Source organism: Drosophila tropicalis, unplaced genomic scaffold, assembly GCF_018151085.1.
Source record: "Drosophila tropicalis isolate 14030-0801.00 unplaced genomic scaffold, ASM1815108v1 contig_1002, whole genome shotgun sequence".
NCBI classification, from domain to species: Eukaryota; Metazoa; Arthropoda; class Insecta; order Diptera; family Drosophilidae; genus Drosophila; species Drosophila tropicalis.
This window is the reverse complement of record NW_027172360.1, coordinates 2,631,049-2,654,477: the sequence shown is the minus strand read 5'-3', so window position 1 is coordinate 2,654,477 and position 23,429 is coordinate 2,631,049. Positions and strand designations below refer to the sequence as shown.

Sequence of the window (23,429 nt, the reverse complement as noted above, 5' to 3'; positions counted from 1 at the left end):
GCTTTGAGCCGTTTATCTTGTTTTCTGCTAACTGACACTATAACCCATAAATTAAGGGAAGCACAGTTGTCAGATGATTGGACCAAATTGATTAGGAGCTTAGTTCAACATGCAGGATATGAAGATTTTTACATTGAAAACGAAATATTGTTAAAGGACCCTAATCGAGAACTTATTGTCGTTCCCTCGCAGATGGAAAAGGAAATAATACAGATTGCACATAAACAAGGACATTTTGGAGCTAGAAAGACTCAGAATATCGTAGAAAAATCGTATTATATTCCAAAATTAAAAGAGAAGGTAGTCCGTGTTATTGAGTGTTGCGTGGAATGTCTTATTGTTAATGCCAAGACCGGCAAAAGGGAAGGATATTTGATGCCAATAAGTAAAGGAGATCAGCTATTGATGACAGATCACATTGATCACGTTGGCCCGATGGAGGTCACAACAAAGCGTTACAATCATATACTTGTTATTGTTGATGGGTTCTCTAAGTTTGTATGGTTGTATCCGACTCGTGGAACAGGAGTCGAGGAAGTACTTAGTTCTCTTGAAAGGCAGGGCAGAATTTTTGGTAACCCGATGAGAATAATTTCTGACAGGAGAGCAGCATTCACGTCCAATGCGTTTAAGGAAAATTGTAACAGACAGGATATACAGCATTTACTGATAGCAACAGGTGTACCCCGTGGCAACGGCCAAGTAGAAAGGATGCATAAGATAATAGTTCCAATGATTTCAAAGTTAAGTCAAAAGAATGAGGGAAACTGGTACAAGTATTTAGGTCGTGTGCAACAATTTATTAATAATACTGCTCCAAGAAGTACAAGAGTTACACCTTTTAAGATTTTGACAGGAATAGAGATGCGTAGTCCTGATGATCCCAAAATGAGAAAGCTGATAACCGATTCGTTAATAGAAGAATTAGACTGTGGTCGTGATGAGATTAGAGCGGAGGCTCGAAAGAATATCGATGAAATACAGCAGGAAATGAAAAGAACGTTCGACAAAAACAGGAAATGTGAAAGAAAATACAATTTAAACGAGTTAGTGGCGATTAAACGTACGCAGTATGGAACAGGTCTAAAGTTGAGAGGCAAATACTTAGGACCATATAAAGTTACGAAGGTGAATAGGCACAGTCGATACGACGTCGAGAAGGTTGGCGACGGTGAAGGACCTTGTAAGACCTCAACAGTGGCTGAGTTCATGAAACCTGGGCTAGGATCATTCGGGTCGAATGACTTGTCAGGACAGCCGATTGTAGGAAATGAAGTGTCAGGCAGGCATAATCATGGCAATCGTTTGGTACCGAGTGAGCGAGACAGAACGACACGCAGCGGCCGTACCTATCTGGTCGACTCACTCATGAAAATAAAGCAGAAGCGTCGATCGAAAAGCACTCGCAATCGTACTCTCGCCTCGATCACATCGCACACCCAAATTTGTCGCTAAGGCCATTATAATAATTAATAAATATATGTATTCTTAACACAAAGAAACATTGTTAATAAATAAAAAAGTTTAAATAAGGAAATCACATCCTTAAATAATATTGAATTAAATAACCAGAATAATTCCAATTCTACATACATGTTGGAACCGGTGATAAGGAACCGATATACAATGAGAGAACAAGAAGCGGTCATCGTTTCTTCGTAGTGTTAAGCCATCATAAAATAATAAAAGACGGTCACACTTGACGACATCAAGCACATGATTGGAACAGACCTGCAGTCAGTTTGATCATTTTTGTTAAAGTGATAATATTAAAATTGTAACACTAACATCATTGCCAATAAAGGAACATACATATTGGCTGCGCAATTTTTTACAACAAACCCATCTTACTATTACTCCAAGAAACTTGAGAGCAGCAAGACAAACTTTGCAGACCGAAAAGCTTCTTCTTCATAGCACTGAAGGGGTCTCGTATAGCGACATGCTTTAAATGGTAAACAGAAGCCAAAATAAGAGAATGAAAGCCGTGGGAGGCAATGTTAAGAAGCTTAAACAAGCTTAAAGAGGATATTGGCAATGTGCTGCAGGGCAATGGGCGACTAGTTCGAAGCTCGGGATTTCAAAGACATCACAAGGCTGGAAATACTGCACCTAGATAAGGAGACAACCGTAGAAGAGATAGTGACAGCCTTATCTACAGAGTTGAAAATTGATCTGAAGACTGTCAAAAGTGTCCGTGCATCATTGGTTTCGCGGTATGATGCACGGACACGCGTGGTCAGTGTGCCAACTTAGAGTAAATGCCTTAATGGGGTCCGAAAACGTGCGGTCATCCAGCGACCCAATAATGATGATTAAGTTAAACCAGCTCAATCCTCATCACTGCTGGATACTACTATCACAGACGGGGAGTGAGTTTAGTAATGACATAGCCATTACAAGCGAACCATTCAAGGCGACAACTGGTCCTGCAGTATTTCAGGGAAGACAGCGATCTGGGCTTGCGAAACGTCATCCCTATTATAGCTGGGATTTTAACATCTATGCTTTTGAATGGGGCAGCAATGCCAAAGAGCGCTTTTAAAAGGCATTCGCAACGCTCTACATAGCTCTGCTTAACGTAGGAAAATACCATCACTAGAACGGGCCTTGGTTCTATAATAGACCTGACTTTCGTCGGTGATTGTCTGTATAGGTCAACTAGCAGGGCAATAGGTAATGCATATACTGATTGCGATCCCGAAGCCATAACCTTTTCGGTCCGGGAAGCACAGCTTGCACCCGCAAGACTTTCTTGTATCGAAAAGGCTTTCAAAAGGGGACGCGTTTTTGAGACTTTGCGACACAGCAGAACGTGACCACTGGGGACTGGCAAATAAAATTGTTGTCAAGCGCATATACAGTAACAAGAAGATTGCACCGCTTGAACTCGACGACACCTAAGGTAGAAACAGCAAAACCTAGTGCTAAGCCCAAAGCCCGGAAAACCTATTCGGGAAGCATAATCCTATAGACCGATTTGTCTAGTCGATTCTATGGGAAAGTTGTTAGAGAAACTTATAGATAATAGACTGAATGACGCGATTCGTGCTGGACACCTCTGTCTTCAAATCAATTTGGTTTATAGAATACTCTGCACGACTGACATGTAATGCTCAGCATGCCACAAGGATAGAAGACTGGCTGTGCTCAGTAGGTTTGGCGCTGGCTGCCCACAAGACCAAAGCGGTGCTTGACCAGGTAGCATGAACTATTATTGAATCAAAAGAGCCATTCGATACCTCGGCGTATAGATAGACACACGACTATAATTTGGTGAACACCTCATGCCCCCTCTGCTTACATTGTGCTAAATACGAGGTGACCCAAACAAGAGAGACGTATATTTTTGATGAGCATGACCAGATCGATAATTCTATATGCAGCACCAATATGACTATTGCGAGATATAACAGAGGCATCTACCTATCGCCTTTGCCTTCTTCGAGTATGCAGTGCATTCCGCACAGTCATGGCAGCAATGGTGCCAATTGATCTGTTTGTGAAGGAAGAAGCATTCGTCGCAAATGAAGTGACCAGAGCAGAAGGAAAAAAGGAGACTCGGGTGGCGTAAAAGTTAAGATGGACACATCGCCTTATTCCCAACCATAGTCGATGGACAGCAAGAAAGTATGCGAAGTCAACTACTACTTGACACAAGCCCTTAGTGGTCACGGATCTTTCTGACAATACCTACACAGGTTTGGTTAAGACGCGGAGCATTCATGCCCTTGCGCAAAGGGATTAACCGAGGATGCAGAGCATATACTGTTTACCTGCAGCCGCAACTGGAATGCCGTCAACGCTTTTGTAGGCATAGTTATGCGCAGCCTGCATGAAGCTGAACGCCAAAGATCGGGCGCACTTTAAATTCCGCTAACGCCTTCGTTCCACAAAGGACAGCTGTTATAAAGCCCATCCCAATTATATGTTTCTTGTTAATGTTTTTTAAACGATGTAATGTATATATAGTTGGATTTTTAAATTGAAATAAAATAATAAACAATACAGACGCAATGCTACATAAACTCTATGAGTATGCGTGCCGTGGCTTGCTTTGGGAATAGGGGAAGAAGAAGAAAAATTGAAGTAAAAAGAGTAATAGACTTTTCTTTTTATATAAATTAAGTTGCAGAAAATAAATTTTAAACATGTAAAAATATAATTGCCAAGGACTGCAAAGGTATATAAATTGCGACATACCCGAAGCTAGCTTCTTTGATATTTATACCCTTGCAGAGGGTATTATAAAATTGGTCAGATGTTTGTAACGCACAGAAGGCGACGTTTCCGGGTCCATAAAGTATATATATTCTTGATTAAAATGAGAATATATATAGCCGATATATAGTCCGTTTGTCCGTCAGTCTGTCGGTGAGCAAGAGATTTACTCAGCCTTCTTAAGAGCTTTTTTTAAATTTAGTATTTGAGCTACTTATAACCGGGGTAAGATAAAGTATGACAACCACCTGAATCGGTCCACTATATCATACATATAGTTCTAGAACAACATAGTTAAAGAAATTGAAGAATCCCTATGAATTTTATTAATATGATAGTTTTTTATATGCAACATCAGATACCAAATTAAAAGAGCACACGCATACGCACACTGTATGTGAATGCGTGCCAATCGCGGCATTCATGTAAAACGCGATGGGGAAGAGGAAGATATGAAAATTATATATGGAAGATTTTGTCTGTGCATTGATGAATTGAGTTACAAAAAAGAGTTTGGAACATGTAAGGATACATAAACTTCGGCACAGCCGAAGAAGGCTTGTTTGATATTTTCATTAAATTTAAAGAGCTCAAGCATGATAACACGCATTAATGAATTATTGAAAAGAGGTTTTAATCCTGTTGGTGTTTAGATTATATAAAATAATATAACATTAAGAAAATTATATTTAATTTAAACAAATAAAAATGTATGGCAAAATAAGTATGTAACCCGATTATAGATATATAGATAATATGATCAGCAGTAACAACAAAGACCTAGTTAATTAAGCTTCTATGGTTAGGGATTATCAATAAAGACGTATTTTGCTCACCTAACACTATGTCGAACTATGCACTGGTGAGCTCTCTATTTTTACTATAAAAGAAATGCATTACCAATTGTAGTTACATCGGGTGTACATAACTGTGTCTTTAGCCCCCATCTCTACCTTTGTAATCTCACTCCGAAGTCCACCCAATTGATGTGTTTGTTTGCGACAACCTTGGTTCACTCAGGCGACTAATCTCCCAACAACAAGGAAACAGGTCAGCTAGGCGACTACTTTATTTGCACGCTTTGGACACAGAACAATCCTAAGTGAGGGCACAAATCGATGAACATTTCACATCAATCTGGGTTCCCGACTAAAAACATCGCAATTGATTAACTTGGCAATCATTGCGTAGCCAGCTTGGCGACTAAAAACAATTTATTGGAAAACTAGGAATTGGTTTTCCACAACGGGGTAGCAGTGCATACCCATTGAATAAAAATTGATCAACTAGGCGATCAATTTGTCAAAAACATTTAACAACGATTTGTGTCAACAAGGCGACCAAATCATAAAAAATTATTTTTATATAAAATAAAGTTTGTTCAACTCTGTTGCACTCCCTTAAAAACTTTGGCGTCAGCAATCTCTACAAGAAAGCAAATACATAAGAACATAAAAGAACATGGAGGAGTTTTATAAGCAGCAGACAGGAAGAGGAGAGGCAATTCAGGCCTTTATTCGGAGTAGCAAAAAGGATTCTATCGCTAGGAAAACGAAGCCATCTTATTTCGAGAAGAAACTTGAGCTCCTGGAATACATGTGCTAGAACTTCGAGAAAAGTCATCAGGAGCTAATGGACAAATTAAATAACGTGCCAACAGAATATGACTACTTTGTAACGGACTATTTTAACATAATAAAGGCGGTTGTAACTAATACAATGGAAGATTGGAAGGACCATTTGGCAAAGATACAACTAGAGAGGCAAGCTCGCCAACGAGAGGAAGAGCGAGTCATGATCAAACCACCGATTCGCAAGCACACTGCGCTGCTGGATTCATTGTCTATTACATTAATACAAATAGTGCCTAAAGAAAAAATGAATTACAAATCGGTAGTCGACAAACTATGGATGCAAATTGAAGAAATCTATTATGAGATTAATCGGCTAGCTGAAAATCCAGCCGAAGCCGGATATAATATAACTACGTTTGTGGCCGCAGAAAATACAATGCTGAAATTGTGTAGGCGTTAATATGGAATCATCAAATGAGCAATCTCTTTCCAACACAAGGGATCTGCAGGAAGTAAAGGATTTCCTATCATTCGAGGAACAGCGCTTCCTAACATTGGAGGCGATCGGGAAACCAAGAAATGAAAATCGCAGCATTGAAAAACTAAACCCAAGGAAGACATGCGCAACAGCATCTGGGTCAAGCAGTACCTTTTGTGCTTTTTGCGAAAAAGCAAAGCACAAATTCTTCCAATGTGGAAAGTTCAAAAGCAAATCCGCAGCAGAGCGGGATTTTGCTGCAGAGACACAAATTTGTGTGCCGGCTTCAAGCCGGACCATAAGTCAAAAACTGCTCTTGAAGGGGATGCTTTAAATGCGATAAAAAACATAACACAATGTTGCATTTAAAAACAGGCACCAAGTTGCTACCTCTGCTTCTGCAGCTTGTGCGTATGGAATTGGCAGAAAATACACCCTGTTGGCAACGGCCAAGGTAGTGGTAAAAGGGATCAATGAAAGGAGAGGAGAATTTCGAGCACTCCAGGATAGCGGCTCACAAGTAAATCTCATCTCAGAGAAGTTATCGTTAAAAATTAACGAGACTCATGTGCACATAATTGGAGTGGGTGGTCAACCACAGATAAGCAAGGCGCGAGTAAGCTTGGTTGTAAGGTCAAGATACAACAAGTTCGCAATGCTAGTTAAGGCATTTGTATTGCCACACATAATAGGTGACCAACCCACAGAACAAATAACGCAGAAAGTCACATTACCAGACAACATTCACTTAGCGGACCCAACATTTGAGAAACCATGAAAAATTTATATGCTGTTGGGGGCTGATGATCACTATGCTTTACTGCTACCAGAAAGAAGACGGGGAAATCGAAACCGTCCAACATTACAAAATTCGGAGTCTGGATTGTTTGTTGCTGGCAAAATTAATATGTCAACATCAGCCGCAATCACATGTATGGTAGGCATGACGAATCCAGAGGAATCTCTAGAAAGATTCTGGCAGCTAGACTCTCTCCTTACCTATACGCCATCAATGTGGAAGAACGTTTTATCTAAAAAGGCTTATTTTTGCAAAAGAATGGTCTACAATCATAGGAAATAACGAAGATATTGATCAAAGTTACTGTTTTCCACCGATCGTTCCTATGGGAGCTATATGATATAGTCACCCGATCTTTATCAAACTTGGCACAGTCATTAACAGATATACTTAACTAACAAATGTTTAATTTGAAAGCAATCGCGGTAAAAGTAACGAAGTTATTTACAAAAGTCACTGTTTTCGACCGATCGTTTACATGGGAGCTATTTGATATAGTCATCCGATTTTGATCAAATTCGGCACAGTCGTTTATAAGCGTAATATTAAGTTTGACGATATTAACATAGAAAATAACAAAGTTATTGAGAAAAGTCACTATTCGTGACTTTGGGGTTTGTATGGGAGCTATATGATATAGTGGTCCGATCCGGCTGAATCCGAGATATACAACGCCTGCAGTATATACAAGCCTACGTGCAAAATTTCAGCTCTGTAGCTCTAACGGTCTAGGAGGAGTTTGCGTTGATCCAGACGGACGGACGGACATGGCTAGTTGAACTCGTCTCGTCGTGCTGATCAAGAATATATATACTTTGTATGGTCGGAGATGCTTCGTTCTATGCGTTGCACACTTCTGACCAAAATTAATATACCCTTTTTGCAAGGGTATAAAATAAATTATTCGTTATCCACAATCGTTTCCATTATCCCTTACGGAACTACCTTTCAGTATTGCTTCATCGGGGGGAAACTCCACCTATGTCGGGGTTCGAACTCGAGCACAACAGAATTGTAGTTTTAGTAGGTCTCCATTGAGCCACCGACTCAGTTGAACCAACTTAAGAGACATCTTCCGTTTGGTTTGGATTTGCCAGTTCCAGATAACGACGTCTTGCAATTATATGGCCTAATGAAGGTGTTCAATGAAAGACGTTAGTGTTTCTTGAAGTTATTAAATGTTTTTTTATTTATATATATATCTAGGCACTAGCACATAAACCAGTGACTAAAGGTTGTCGCAACCAACACATAAATTGGGTGGACCTCGGAGTGAGATTACAAAGGTAGAGATGGGGGCCAAAGACACAGCGATGCACACCCGATGTAGCTACAATTGGTATCTGATCTTACTAAGAATAATGCATTTCTTTTATAGTACAAAATAGCGAGCTCACCAGTGCATAGTTCGACATAGTGTTAGGTCAGCAAAATACGTTTTTATTGATTAACTAGGTCTTTATTGTTTACTGCTGACCATATCAGACCTACTTATGACTGATGAGCCATCGATATCTATAATCGGGTTACATACTTAATTGACATACATTTCTATTTGTTCTATATTATAATTGTCTTAATGTTAGCTTATTTTATATAATCAAAACACCAACATACTCCCGGCCGTTGAACACCTGTTCAACGTTATCCAACGTTGACCGCAAAATTGCTGGGGGCTGGGCTTACTGCAGCAGGAGTCGGTATGGGATTGACGATCCTCACGGTTGTCTGCTTGGGGGTCGTGAGCATCTTTTTATTCCATATACCATCACAAGAACCAATGGTATTGTTAGCGCTACGTAGGAGACTATAACATGATGAGCCGGCTGGCTGGAGTCTTCTGGCAATTTCCAGTTTTGCTTAGTTTCCAGTTTTCCTTGAATGTTGCTTAGTTCATCGTAGCTTAGCTGCATCTTTGTGAATTGTGTTGTTGTTGGCGCTACTTTTGTTGGGCCAATGCTGAAGTTGCCAAATCGGACATATGACAATTTCATTGTGTCTGTCGTAGTTATACGGTGACCTGTTATTCGTATACCAGAACTCCTAGCTGTACACGTCGGGTCTAGAGTTAACAATCCAGTCTTCCTAAAAGTGACACCTTTTATATTATCGTCACAGGTCACTGCGAGTTCAATTGGTCTAGTGGTGGCAAAAATCAACTGATTTTTGTGATACATGTCGTACCACACGAATGATCTGTTTGTGTGTTGTATTGGGCAAGTTGATGATTTTGTGTTTTTGAATAGCTGGAACTCACAGTTGCTATTAGCCGAAAGCGTCGCTTGTTTATCAAAACAAATATATTGCTCGTTGTTGAGCTGATGGCATTGTTCCAAATCGGCTCTTGAGAGCCCAATGTATTGATTCTGTTCCTTGTTGACAGCAATGATGGGAATTTTAATGTTCATGATTACAATCCCATGAGTTCCAATTGCTGGAATGGGTACCAGGTTATACAGTTGCACTGCCTGCGTTGCCACTAATGGAAATGTGACCTTAAATATCACATGATTGTTTGCGATTGTTCCTTGTGCCATATAGTTGCAAGACGTCGTTATCTGGAACTGGCAAATCCAAAACAAACGGAAGATGTCTCTTCAGTTGGTTCAGATGTTCCCGAAGCTGGCCTGGTGATAGTAGTCACGGGTTTATTTTGCTATGGTGGGCATCTGTAAATACTCGGGAAATTTCGGTTTGAATTCGTTGCAAATTCCCTGCAATAACTGGCATCTGAGTAGTTAGCGTGATATACCATTGCAACGCCTTTACCGCATTGTCCTGGACCTTGGTCATGTCGTTCATTTGTTGTTCCATTAGTTTCATCTGATTTTCAATTGTGGCTTCATCTCGCTTAATGATATTTATCGTTGAATCAATTACAGATGTCTGATTTTGCAGCAAGTTCAATAAGTAATCTTCATTTGATTTAACCTTTCTTATGGTGCCTGACATCTCTGTTGCATACTTTGAGTCCAGCACACCAAATAAGCCGTTCGCAATGTTCCCAATTATATCTAAAGGCGATCGTCGTTGGCGTTCTATGTGAAGAAGATAATTTCCTGTCCGTAGCTCTGAGTTGACATGCTCGAAGTGCCTCTGCATTGCGGTGCAAGCCTCTGGAACCTTCATTAACACGCATATTTCTCCAACCTTTACTACTCCGTCTGAAAATGTCTTCAGGTCGGCCCAATATGGTTCGAGATCGTAGAATGCCACAATAGTGCAGTCAGACGTTGCCATCCTTCCTGTGCCAATACTTTCATAGTATATGCCTGGTTTGGGGTTGAATCGAGTTATATTAGTTCTTTGAGCAAATGCTATAGGCAATAACAACAGCATTAGGCAGATCGTCATTGCCAACGGTGGCAGACCGATCGATAAGCGTCTTTTTGTTTTTGGTTCTGCGTTGTCCTCGATACCAGGGTCTTTTTGGGAAAAGCAAGGGGGCCAATTTATGGATAGCCCGCTTGTAGGTGCCTCTGGCTGTTTTAACGTCTACCACGCGGACGTATCCATCCAAGCCTGGATATAATTTAACAATTCGTCCAATTTGCCACTGCAAAATTGGCACATTATCCTCCTTTAGAATTCCCATTGCTCTGGAATCGATCGCTGTGTTATTGGTTCTGCATCTGGTTGGGCTACTAATGGTTCTCCGATCAATAGGTGGCCTGGGGTTAGAGCTGTTAAGTCGTTGGGATCGTCTGAGTTTGGCGTTAACGGACGAGAGTTCAGCACTGCTTCAACATTGACAATGATGGTAGACAGTTGTTCGAATGTTAAGTTTGCTGTCGATACGTTTTTCAACAGTAAATGCTTAGCTGACTTTACCGCAGCTTCCCATAATCCTCCGAAATGTGGAGACCGTGGTGGTATGAACTTAAATTGCACTCCTTTTTGATTGCAAAATTCCTTGATACTACCTGCTGCCGTTTTTGAGTGTATTGTATCGGTCAGTTCCTTAAGTTGGTTGTTTGCTCCAACAAAGTTTGTTGCATTATCGCAGTATAATGTCTGGGATCTTCCTCTGCGCCCAATAAAGCGCTGAAGCGCGCCCACAAATGAGGAGGTGGACAGGTCTCCGACCAACTCCAAGTGTACTGCCTTGGTTGCAAAGCATACAAATACTGCAATGTAGGCTTTGTCGGGACGTTTTTCTCGAACCTTATGGTGGATCCAGAATGGTCCACAATAGTCTACTCCGGCATTGAGAAAGGGTCTATTCTGAGATACCCGATGCTCAGGTAAGTCGCCCCATGACTTGTTTAAAGAACTGAGGCCGGTACTTGGTGCGTACTACGCAGCCCTGGATCACATTCCGGACCATCGGTTTCACCTTAATGATGTGGTACTGTTGCCGAGCTATTCCGCGTAGTGCCTCATGTCCACAATGAAGATTATCTTCATGAAGTTTCCGTAGCATCATTTTTACCACCGGATCATTATACGGCAAGAGATATGGATTCCTTGTTTCCGTTGATACTGGTGCTTGTTGTAGCCTAGTTGCTACTCGTATCATTGAATCTTCATCCAGTATTAGTGGCAATGTTGCCACCGTGCTTTTGCGATCTAGCGGTTGATCAGGTCGTTTCTTTAAGTGCCGTAATTCATATGCAAATCCTGTTTCTTGAAATTGCTTAATGATCACTCTCCGTGCTTGGTCTAACTCTTCTAACTCTAACTGAGCCGTTGGTTTCCTGTTCTGCTTGTGACAAAAGCGTAGCACATACGCCACTATTCGCTGTAGCCGGTAAAACGAATTTCTGTGATTTACCGTATATATCCATTCACTCTTGTTGTTTGCCGTGGCAGTCACCATGCTGAATACCTTGGTTTTCCTCTCAGCGGTATCCATCGTGTGCTCTGTAGGCTTAAATGGTGCTGGCCAGCCACGTTGTGGTCCATGCAGAAATAGTGGTCCATACAACCATAATGTATGTGTGCTAAGCTGAACTGCTGATATGCCTCGAGACAGAACATCAGCTGCCTTGAGCGCTGATGACACATGCCGCCATTGCCTTGGATGTGATACTGCGTGTATTTTTGTCAACCGATTAGCCACAAACGTGTGCAAATGTGATGCCCGTGAATTAATCCACGAGAGTACTACTGTTGAGTCTGACCAGAGGAATGATTCCACACTTTCTGATCCGAATTGGAGATCCTGTCGAACTCTATCCGTGAGTTCAGCTCCAAGTACAGCTGCACATAGTTCCAGCCGGGGCAGTGTCTGTTTTTCCAGGGGAGCCACTCTCGACTTGGCGCACAACAATCTGACTGAAATTTGTCCATTTTTATAGGTTGATCGGACATAAACTGCCGCACCATACGCCTTTTCTGATGCATCAACAAATGTATGCAATTCCTTTGTAGTGGGGACCTTGCCATCAAAAATATGCCTTGGAATTTTCATGTGGTTTAGTGCCTGTACATCCTCTCGGTAAGCTTCCCATTGCTTCTCCAAATACGGCGGTAGGTCACCATCCATCTCAATTCGTTCGGTAGCAACATGTTGAAGAAACATTTTCGCTCTTACCACTACCGGTGCGAACAGTCCTAGAGGATCAAAGATTTGACCGATTTCAGATAGCACCACTCGTCTGGTTATTCCTTTTGTATGTCTTTGAGCCTTTCCATATAATTGGTCTTCTTTGGGTGCCCATATGATTCCCAATGTTTTGACACTTGTTTGTTCCAGTGTGTCACCGAGATTGATGTCAGCAATCGTATCTTCCTTTGGAATTTCCTTTAGAAGTTGACTGCTATTTGAACACCATTTTCGTAAGTTGAAACCCTTAGGTTTCAAGATTTCTAGAAGCTCTTGTCTTATTTGCAGGGCTTCTGGTAAACTGTCTGCTCCTGTGAGACAATCATCAACATAAAAGTAATTTTTTAATGCTGATGCTCCAGACGACAATTTTTCAATGGTTTTCAGTGCCAAATATTCCAGACACTTCGTCGCTAAATATGGGTCTGACGTGGTTCCTTAAGTTACCGTTTTTAAACGATAAAACTTTAGTTCTTGACTTGGATCCTCTCTCCACACAATCATCTGATTGAATTGATCGGCAGGGTTTATCCAAACTTGACGATACATTTTTTCAATATCTGCCGTGAACACATATTTGTGTGTCCTGAACCGCAGAAGAATTGAGAAGAGTTGACTCTGTACAACTGGTCCAGGATATAAAATGTCGTTCAGTGATTTTCCTGATGACGTTTTGCATGAAGCATCAAATACCACTCTTAGCTTGGTGGTGGTACTTTCTGGTTTTAGTACACAATGATGCGGTATAAAGTAATGGTTCTTGGGAATTTGTTCTACCATTACTTGCTTCATATATCCAAGCTGTTCATATTCTGACATAAATTTTACATACTCCTTTTTTATGTCAGGGTTCATTCGCCTCTCTAACGACATGAATCTTCTTATGGCTACTTCCCGAGATTCTCCAAGAGATGACGCCTCTTCAGCAAATGGAAGCTTTACAATTAGTCGATTGTCCTACGCCGTGTGTAGGTTATCGAGGAAGAATTTTTCACAATACTCTTCCTCCGGACTCCTGTACCTTTTTATTGGCTCTAGTGTGTCTAGCTGCCAGAATCTTTCCAGTGATTCCTCTGGATTCGTCATGCCTACCATGCATGTGATTAAAGCTGACGTTGACATATTAATTCTGCCAGCAACAATCCATCCAAACTCTGAGTTTTGTAATGTTGGACGGTTTCGATTGCCCCGTCTCCTCTCTGGTAGCTGTATAGCATAGTGATCATCAGCTCCCAACAGCATATCAATTTTTCCGGGTTTATCAAATGTTGGGTCCGCTAATTGAATGTTGTCTGGTAATGTGACTTTCTGCGTTATTTGTTCTGTGGGTTGGTCACCTATTATGTGTGGCAATACAAATGCCTCAACTAGCATTGCGAACTTGTTGTATCTTGACCTTACAACCAAGCTTACTTGCGCCTTGCTTATCTGTGGTTGACCACCCACTCCATTTATATGCACATTACTCTCGGTAATTTTTAACGAACTTCTTTACATGTCTCTCTGAGACGAGATTTACTTGAGAGCCGCTATCCAGGAGTGCTCGAAATTCTCCTTTCCTTTCATTGATCCCCTTTACCACTACCTTGGCCGTTGCCAACAGGGTGTATTTTCTGCCAATTCCATACGCAGAAGCTGCAGAAGCAGATGTAGCAATTTGGTTGCCTGTTTCTAAATGCAACATTATGTTATGTTTTTTATCGCATTTAAAGCATCCCCTCCAAGAGCAATTTTTTGCCATATGGTCCGGCTTGAAGCAATTGACACACAATTTGTGTCTCTGCACCCAATCTGCTGCGGATTTGATTTTGAACTTTTCACATTGGAAGAGTTTGTGCTTTGCTCTTTCGTAGAAAGCACACAGGGTACTGTTTGTCCCAGATGCTGTTGCGCATGTCTTCCTTGGACTTTGTTTCTCAATGCTGCGATTTTCGTTTCTCGCTTTCCCAATCGCCTCTAATGTTAGGAAGCGCTGTTCCAAGAAGGATAAGAAGTCCTTTACTTCCTGCAGATCCCTTGTGTTGGAAAGAGATTGCTCATATAGTGCGTGGTTGAATCTATCCAATTTTCTTGTCATATGAAACATTATGACAGCATCTGACGATTCCATATTGACGCCGACATTTTTTAAGGCTTGCAATGATTCAAAAATGTTATCATGCAAATTCTTTATAGAAGCTGCGTCATTTCCCACATTTGGGTGATCAAACAGCTTAAGCAGTATGGCTGTTGCTACTCGTTTGTTATTAAAACGTTCCTGCAACACTGACCAAGCAGTGTTGTAATTGGCTTCTGTTAATTCCAGGTGCCGTATCAATCTCTCTGCTTCTCCAGAAAGGTTTGATTTTAGGTACCACATTTTCTCTATCGTGGATACATTTGACTCATGAACCACCTTTTTATAGATGTCATGAAATTGTTGCCATTTCAGATAATCCCCATCAAATTTTGGAATGGGAATTTTGGGTAGTTGCAATGATTGTATCGATTGCAATACAGGTGGTGATTGTATTACTACATTTTCTGCTGGTGCCACACAGAATTTCAGCATTGTATTTTCTGCGGCCACAACGTAGCTTTATTATATCCGGCTTCGGCTGGATTTTCAGCTAGCCGATGAATCTCATGGATTTCTTCAATTTGCACCCATAATTTGTCGACTACCGATTTGTAAGTCATTTTTTCTTCAGGCACAATTTGTCTTAATGTCCTGGACAATGACTCCAGCAGAGCACTTTGCTTACGAACCAGTGGTTTGACCATGACTCGCTCTTCCTCTCGTTGGCGAGCTTGTCTCTATAGCTTTATTTTTGCCAAATGGTCCTTCCATTCTTCCACTATATTAAATCTTCCATGTTCTTTTATATTCTTATGTAATTGCTTATCTGTACTAGTACTTGACCCGATGGGAGTTTATTTATTTTATCAAAGACAGGGAACGCTCCGACTCGTTCCTAAAATTGGTCAAGTGTAGCACAAATAAGAATAAGAAATAAATCGAAGTTGCCTTTTGATTAGTGTTTTAACAATAGTTTTATTTTTATTTCCAATATACCTATTCTTTTACACTGATAACTGTCACGACAGTGAAACCAATTTTTTGAGTTTCTTTTCTTTGTTTAAAAAATTGCTGATCAATGGCAAAATCTATACTCGTGCGTACTACCTGGGTTACTGACCGAGTTAACTAGGTCAGATATTGCTGACGCCAGGGAATGCAACAGAGTTGAGTTGATCAAACTTTATTTTATACAAAAATAACTTTTTATGATTTGGTCGCCTCGTTGACACAAATCGTTGTTAAATGTTTTTTATAAGGTGATCGCCTAGTTGATCAACTTTTATTCAATGGGCATGCACTGCTACCCCGTTGCGGAAAACTACTCCTAGTTTTCCAGTAAATCTTTTTTATTCGCCAAGCTGGCTAGGCAATGATTGCCAAGTTAATCAATTGCGATGTTTTAGTCGGGGCCCCAGATTGATGTGAGATGTTCATCAATTTGTGCCCTCGCTTAGGATTGTCGTGTCCAAAGCGTGCAAAGAAAGTAGTCGCCTAGTTGACCAGTTTCCTTTTTTTGAGAGATTGGTCGCCTGAGTTGACCAAATGTTCTCGCTTGATGACGGTTTCACCAAGTCTGTTATTCTTTTAACTTGGAGCCGCCAATGTCGGGCTCATCAAAATGTTCAATGAAAGACGTTAGTGTTTCTTGAAGTTATTAAATGTTTATTTATTTATATATATATCTAGGCACTAGCACATAAACCAGTGACTAAAGGTTGTCGCAACCAACACATAAATTGGGTGGACCTCGGAGTGAGATTACAAAGGTAGAGATGGGGGCCAAAGACACAGCGATGCACACCCGATGTAGCTACAATTGGTATCTGATCTTACTAAGAATAATGCATTTCTTTTATAGTACAAAATAGCGAGCTCACCAGTGCATAGTTCGACATAGTGTTAGGTCAGCAAAATACGTTTTTATTGATTAACTAGGTCTTTATTGTTTACTGCTGACCATATCAGACCTACTTATGACTGATGAGCCATCGATATCTATAATCGGGTTACATACTTAATTGACATACATTTCTATTTGTTCTATATTATAATTGTCTTAATGTTAGCTTATTTTATATAATCAAAACACCAACAGAAGGCACAAGGCACAATCGCAAACTATCATGTAATATTTAAAGTCACGTTTCCATTGGTGTCAACGCAGGCAGTGCAACTGTATAACCTGATACCCATTCCAGCAATTGGAAGATGCCAATTCATGATTATTAAATCATAATTACTAAAATTCCCATTATTGCTGTCAACAAAGAACAGAATCAATACATTGGGCTCTCAATAGCAGATTTGGAACAATGCCATCAGCTCAACAACGAGCAATATATTTGTTTTGATAAACAAACGACGTTTACGGCTAATAGCAACTGTGAGTTCCAGCTATTTAAAAACACAAAATCATCAAGTTGTCAGATACAACACACAAACAGATCATTCGTGTGGTACGACATGTATCACAAAAATCAGTTGATTTTTGCCACCACTAGACCAATTGAACTCGCAGTGACCTGTGACGATAATATAAAAGGTGTCACTTTTAGGAAGACTGGATTGTTAACTCTAGACCCGTTGTGTACAGCAAGGAGTTTGGCGATCCGAATAACAGGTCACCGTATAGCTACGTCAGACACAATGAAATTCACCATTGGCCCAACAAAAGAAGCGCCAACAACAACACAATTCACGAAGATGCAGCTAATCTACGACGAACTAAGCAACATTCAAGGAAACTGGAAACTAAGCAAAAATCGGAAAGTTACCAGAAGAGCCCAGCCAGTCGGCACACCATGTTATCGTCTCCTACGTAGCGCTAACAATACCATTGATTCTTGTGATGTTATACGAAATAAGGAGATGCTCCCAACCCCCAAGGCACAATATTTCAGCTCAGACAACCGGGAGGATACCGACTCCTGCTGCAACAACCCCAGCCCCCAGCAATTTTGCGGTCAACGATGGATAACGTTGAACAAGTGTTCAAGGGCCGGGAGTATGTTGGTGTTTAGATTATATAAAATAATATAACATTAAAACAATTATAATATAGAACAACTGAAAATGTATGTCAAAATAAGTATGTAACACGATTACAGATATCGATGGCTCATCAGTCACAAGTAGATCTGATATGGTCAGCAGTAACAATAAAGACCTAGTTAATTAAGCTGCTATGGTTAGCTTATCAATAAAGACGTATTTTGCTGACCTAACACTATGTCGAACTATGCACTGGTGAGCTCTCTATTTTTACTATAAAAGAAATGCATTATTCCTAGTAAGATCAGATACCAATTGTAGTTACATCGGGTGTGCATCGCTGTGTCTTTGGCCCCCATCTCTACCTTTGTAATCTCACTCCGAAGTCCACCCAATTTATGTCTTGGTTGTGACAACCTTGAGCCACTGGTTTATGTGCTAGTGCTTATTTATATATAAATAAATAAACATTTAATTAATTCAAGAAATACTAACGTCGTTCATTGAACAAATCCTTTTCTAACAATCGCAAAGTCAAAGACTTTATAATGTCTCTTTTTTTTATTTTAGATCAAATTTCCCCAAATAAGAGACACAGGGGTTTATGAATGTCAAGTGTCGACTACACCACCAGTTGGGTATACCATGATATTTTCTGTTGTAGGTACGTAAAATTCTTATTTTAGTTTTACCTCTAATGTGATAATGATTAACTTATAAGTTTAACAATCGACTTTGAAATTATTTGTCCCATTTACAATTTGAAATTAAATACCAACAAACTCCATCATAAAAAAACTAAAAATTTTCATCTATGCACCTCTATGGTAAATTGGTATTTAAAAGTAGACAAATGTGTGCAACATCCGTAAAGCTTTTTCTATCCGATATATGTATGTATGTGTATATGTGATGTGGTGTAGTCCAGATCTGTATTCTTATTCCGATGATTGGTATTTAAAAACGTGTTGTTTCAGAAGAATACAAAGATAATGTGGGTTCAGTAATCAAGTAATCAAAGAAGTCAGTTTTAAAGATGACTATATCAGTTGTAATCTTTATTATATGCCAATTAACGATAGTGCTGTTATCGATGGTGCTGACTCCTTTGCTAGTTTCTAACAGGAAATTTGGCAAAAAATAATACCCGGAATAATTCGGAGAGCGATTCCGGTCCCGAAGAAAATTTTGAATATTAGGATATCTAAAATTTTTTTTTGGAAAAATAGGAAGAAAAAAAGCTTCTACAGTGAAGGTGACAGAAACAAAACAAAGAGACTAAAAAGTTCGTGTGACAAATTAAGAGAAAACATCTCCACCCACTTGAGAGTCCAGGATTCCGCAGCAGATATGTAGCATGCGCTAGTTTAAACTTTCAAATTTTTAAACTAAACGACTTTACGCGCCACTTTGCCAATATCGATCAATCAAAAAATAAAAATATTGGTATCGATCAATCGATAAACGCATAATATGGGGATAGTGATAAGTGATCTATCGTTTTTCTTCAGGTGGCAACGCACTTTGTTTTTTTTTTTTTTGCTAGGCTTGATTTCATTTTAATACTGAGAAGAAAAGTTGTGGAAAAAAAAACTGTGTCCCAAATCTTTGGTTATAAATTATAGCAGGTACGTAGGTTATTTAAAAATTTTACCCCGCCTTCCGTTTTCTGACCAATATTGCTGATACATAGCTTTTGTTTGTGAGGATTATTTTCTGGAAAACCGGCGAGTTTTCAAATATTTCTAGTGCCGGAGCACGTGTAGCCGAATTTCGGGTTGTTGTAGCATTCTGGAATTGGCATTTGGACATTGGAAAGACACCGCCAACTAACCACCGGCAGTGCCACAACGTTTTTGTGTTAAGGCTTACGGTGCGGTCAAAAGTGTCTCATTTTCCTTCGGTGAACCGGATTTTTTTGTACGGCAAGGCTTTAAAGGCGAGTGGCCTATCCAACCTTTTGCCGCTGCTGAGCCAAATAAAGCTTGGTTTTTATCCCTTTTCCCTTATCCCTTATCACCATCAATTCAGCGATGATCATTATAATTTAACTGCCGCCGTGTACAGACGTGTTTTTTAATGCACTCCGCAAAAATTGAGTGTAAAAAAAAAGACAGCGTTTGCAAAAATTTGTGTAGGGCTCTCAGTCGCCTCAGAGACGCCTATTTACAATCATATTGCTATTAGATTGCTCTAATAGCAATAAATACGAAGTTGCAACAACAAATTGCGTAATTTTTACAAAAGCCATGTCCACCAATTCGGGCCCAAGCTCTCTCGATCCCCAACAGCAACAGCTACAAGAACTAATTGTACAACAACAACGTGAGCGTCGACTCTCGGTCCAACGCAACAACTCGTACTTTTCGGTGGTGTCGCCGACCCCACTGAATGCTAACGTAAGCAATAACACCGAAAGTGCCAGCCACTCAGCAATCAAAAGCAACTTACCGTGGAGAGAGCAGTGTGCTTCTCCATCAATAACGATAACTGGGACACCGATTGCACCGACCAGCACCGTCAGCTCGTTGACAGCAACTACTGCAACGTCTGCCGAAGTATTGACCTGCCTCAAGCCGTCAATGACAAGTCGCCCTGAGTCAGCCACAATAGTAAACCCAACGACTTCTGTCCAAACTGGAATGGATAGATATATTGAAAGAACTAAGCGGAAGCTAAGCCCGCAAAACAAAAAAAGTGGCAATACGCCGAAAATAACCAAACCAAATGAACAAGTAGCACCCCTTAGCGGGAATCGTTTTAAAATTCTTGCCGATCAGCAAGATGATCAAGCCGGCGCTGTAGATAAAGTCAAATCGGCTTGACCACCCCCTTTATACATCCGTGGAGCCAACTGCAGCGCCCTGATTTCGAAGCTAGTAGAAACAGTAGGGGCAAATAACTTTGTTGTAACCCCTCTCAATAGGGGTAACATTAAAGAAATTAAATGTCAAACCCAAACTGAGGACAATTTCCGCATCATCGAAAAGTACCTCCGTAATGCTAACATCAACTTCTATACCTACCAACTAAAAAGCAGTAAAAGGCTCCAGGTTGTGTTGACGGGGATTCAGCCATCAGTCCCTACTCAAGAAATAGCAGACGCGTTGGTCGAAAAAGGGTTTGCGGTCAAATCCGTTGTCAACATCATCAACAGGAACAAAGTCGCACAGCCGCTCTTTAAAATCGAGCTCCAACCAGATGCAAAGTGGTCGAAGCTAAATAAGTGCACCCAATCTACAACCTACAGCTCCTATTGCACAGAAGAATCACCGTAGAGGAGCCCCATAAGAGACACCAACCACCGCAGTGTAAAAACTGCAAGGAATACAACCACACCTCTAACAACTGAAATCTCAGGTCAGTGTGTGTTGGCTGTGGCGAACATCATAAAAATGGCATTTGCACCAAGGACAGAAAGAATGTCGCACTAAGACTATGCAGTAACTGTGGAGGGAACCACACGGCCAACTACAGAGGATGTCCTGTCTTTAAGGATCTTAAATCTCACCTAAACGGGCGAAAACCCCCAGCTGGACCAAAAGTCACCGTCAACGCCTCTAAAACTACACCGGAGGTATTCTTCGCCAAGGCTGTTAGATCAGAAACCGTATAAAACACTCGTTCCTCAACAGATTTGAAACACAGCACCTACAAGCAACTGCTATAACCGTCCAAATCAGCTGCGGCAAGGAATTTACCGATTTCTTTAACACACTCGGAGATCGCTTCATTGCAGCAGGGGACTATAACGCCAAACATACGCACTGGGGATCTCGCGTGGTAAATCCTAAAGGCAAGCAGTTGAACAACACAATAGTCAACCCTCTCAATAAGATGGATTGCGTCTCACCGGGTAGGCCTACTTATTGGCCCACAGATCCACAGAAAGTGCCTGACTTGATGATTTCGCAGTAACCACGAGGATACCACGTAATCGGATTACTGTGGATACACTGCTAGATTTAACTTCCGATCACTCTCCAGTGCTATTCACACTATTAACAAGACCTCAAGTACTTGATCGCCCATATAGGCTTACAAACAACAAAACAAATTGGTTTAAATTTAAAATGTACATGGGTGCCCACATTGACTGTTCGCCGAAACTGGATGCTGCAGAGGACATTGATATGTGCGTCTCTGCACTTGAGTCTATGATGGCAGCTGCAGCAAGAGCATCTACTCCACCTGCCTCTTCTTACACTAAACCTGTTGACAGGCCTACGAACCGGCGGATAGAACAATTAGTAACGGAAAAACGACGTCTAAGAAGAGAATGGCAGATTACTCGCTCACCAGCAGCAAAACTTCGTCTAAGGCATGCTAATCGAAAAAGAAAATACATAGAAAAGCTCAGCCCAACCAGCACCAAACATCCTCTGTGGAAAGCCCACCCAACTTTAAGCGCTCCTACAGAGACAATTTCACCGATAAGGAGTCCAACCGGTGGATGGGCCCGCAGTGACGAAGAGAGGGCATCCGTATTTGCCACACATCTTAAAATGGTTTTCCAGCCAAATCCAACATCAAACTCATCTGTACTTCCCCCTTCGAGCACGCTAACGGATAGTGAGTACTCGGAACTCCAAACTCGATAGAGTTTGGCTGGAGGGTCTGATGTTCAAAATCCGGCAAAAACTGCGACAGTACACCCACAAACTCATGGAATCTTACCTTTACAATAGGCAATTCGCTGTAAGATGTGATGGCTCCGTTTCGGCTGATTTTGAAATCAAAGCTGGTGTACCGCAAGGCAGTGTACTCGGCCCATTGCTCTACCTACTGTACACTGCAGACTTACCAACGAGTCTAGGACTTACAACGTCCACTTTTGCCGATGACACGGCAATCCTCAGCAGATCCAAATGCCCAATACAAGCCTCTGCAAAATTAGAGGAACACCTCAAGGTGGTAGAGGAATGGCTAGCAACCTGGCGTATCCGGGTCAACAAGCAGAAATGCAAACAGAAGAAACTGTCCAGCTCTAATGCTAAACAACGTACCAGTTCCTCAAGCCGTGGATGTCACTTACCTTGGCATTCACCTAGACCGAAGACTAACTTGGCGCAAGCACTTAGAAGCAAAAAAGTCACAGCTTAAACTGAAAGCGAGTAGTCTACATTGGATCATCAACGCTCGGTCCCCCTTACGTCTGGAATATAAAGTCCTCCTATACAACTCCGTACTGAAACCCATCTGGACTTACGGAGCCGTACTATGGGGGAAGGCAAGTACCAGCAATGTCGATATTATACAAAGAGCGCAGTCAAAAATTTTAAGATCAATCACGGGGGCCCCGTGGTACATACGGAACGACAACATTCAAAATGATTTAAATATACCTAGCGTAAAATCTGAAATAGGTAGTCAACAACTAAAGTATTCTGCGAAACTGGATGCACACCCAAATGTTCTTGCCAATTTCCTTACGCGAACTAATAATAGAACTCGTCTTAAAAGAAATGACAGACCAACCCAATAACAAGTGATTCGGGCCGCCTGCAATATCCCCAGGATTTATCTTAAGTACTAGATTAAGAAAAATATCTCAAACTTGTTGTTAGGCTCTTATTTAAGAGTAGATTCAACAAATATATATTAAAAGTTAACAAAAAAAAAAAAAATTCAGCGACTTTTAACCAAGTTTTTGCGAACTATGGGGTGATGGTAGTCAATTGATACTCTGATTTCTTGATGTAATTTCTGTTTCAGCGTTTTGTGATCAACCAAATAATAAAATAAAAAAAAAAATA

The 23,429-nt window shown here is 40.8% G+C and overlaps 1 protein-coding gene across 1 annotated transcript in view; it reads left to right on the top strand.

Moving 5' to 3' along the window:
* dpr21 (defective proboscis extension response 21) overlaps nucleotides 1-23,429 on the top strand; it is a 333,010-nt gene that overhangs the window by 148,980 nt on the left and 160,601 nt on the right. Inside the window, exon 4 of the mRNA XM_068285717.1 lies at nucleotides 18,244-18,337. Coding sequence (XP_068141818.1) covers nucleotides 18,244-18,337 — 94 coding nt within the window. The remainder of the gene's footprint in view (nucleotides 1-18,243; nucleotides 18,338-23,429) is intronic.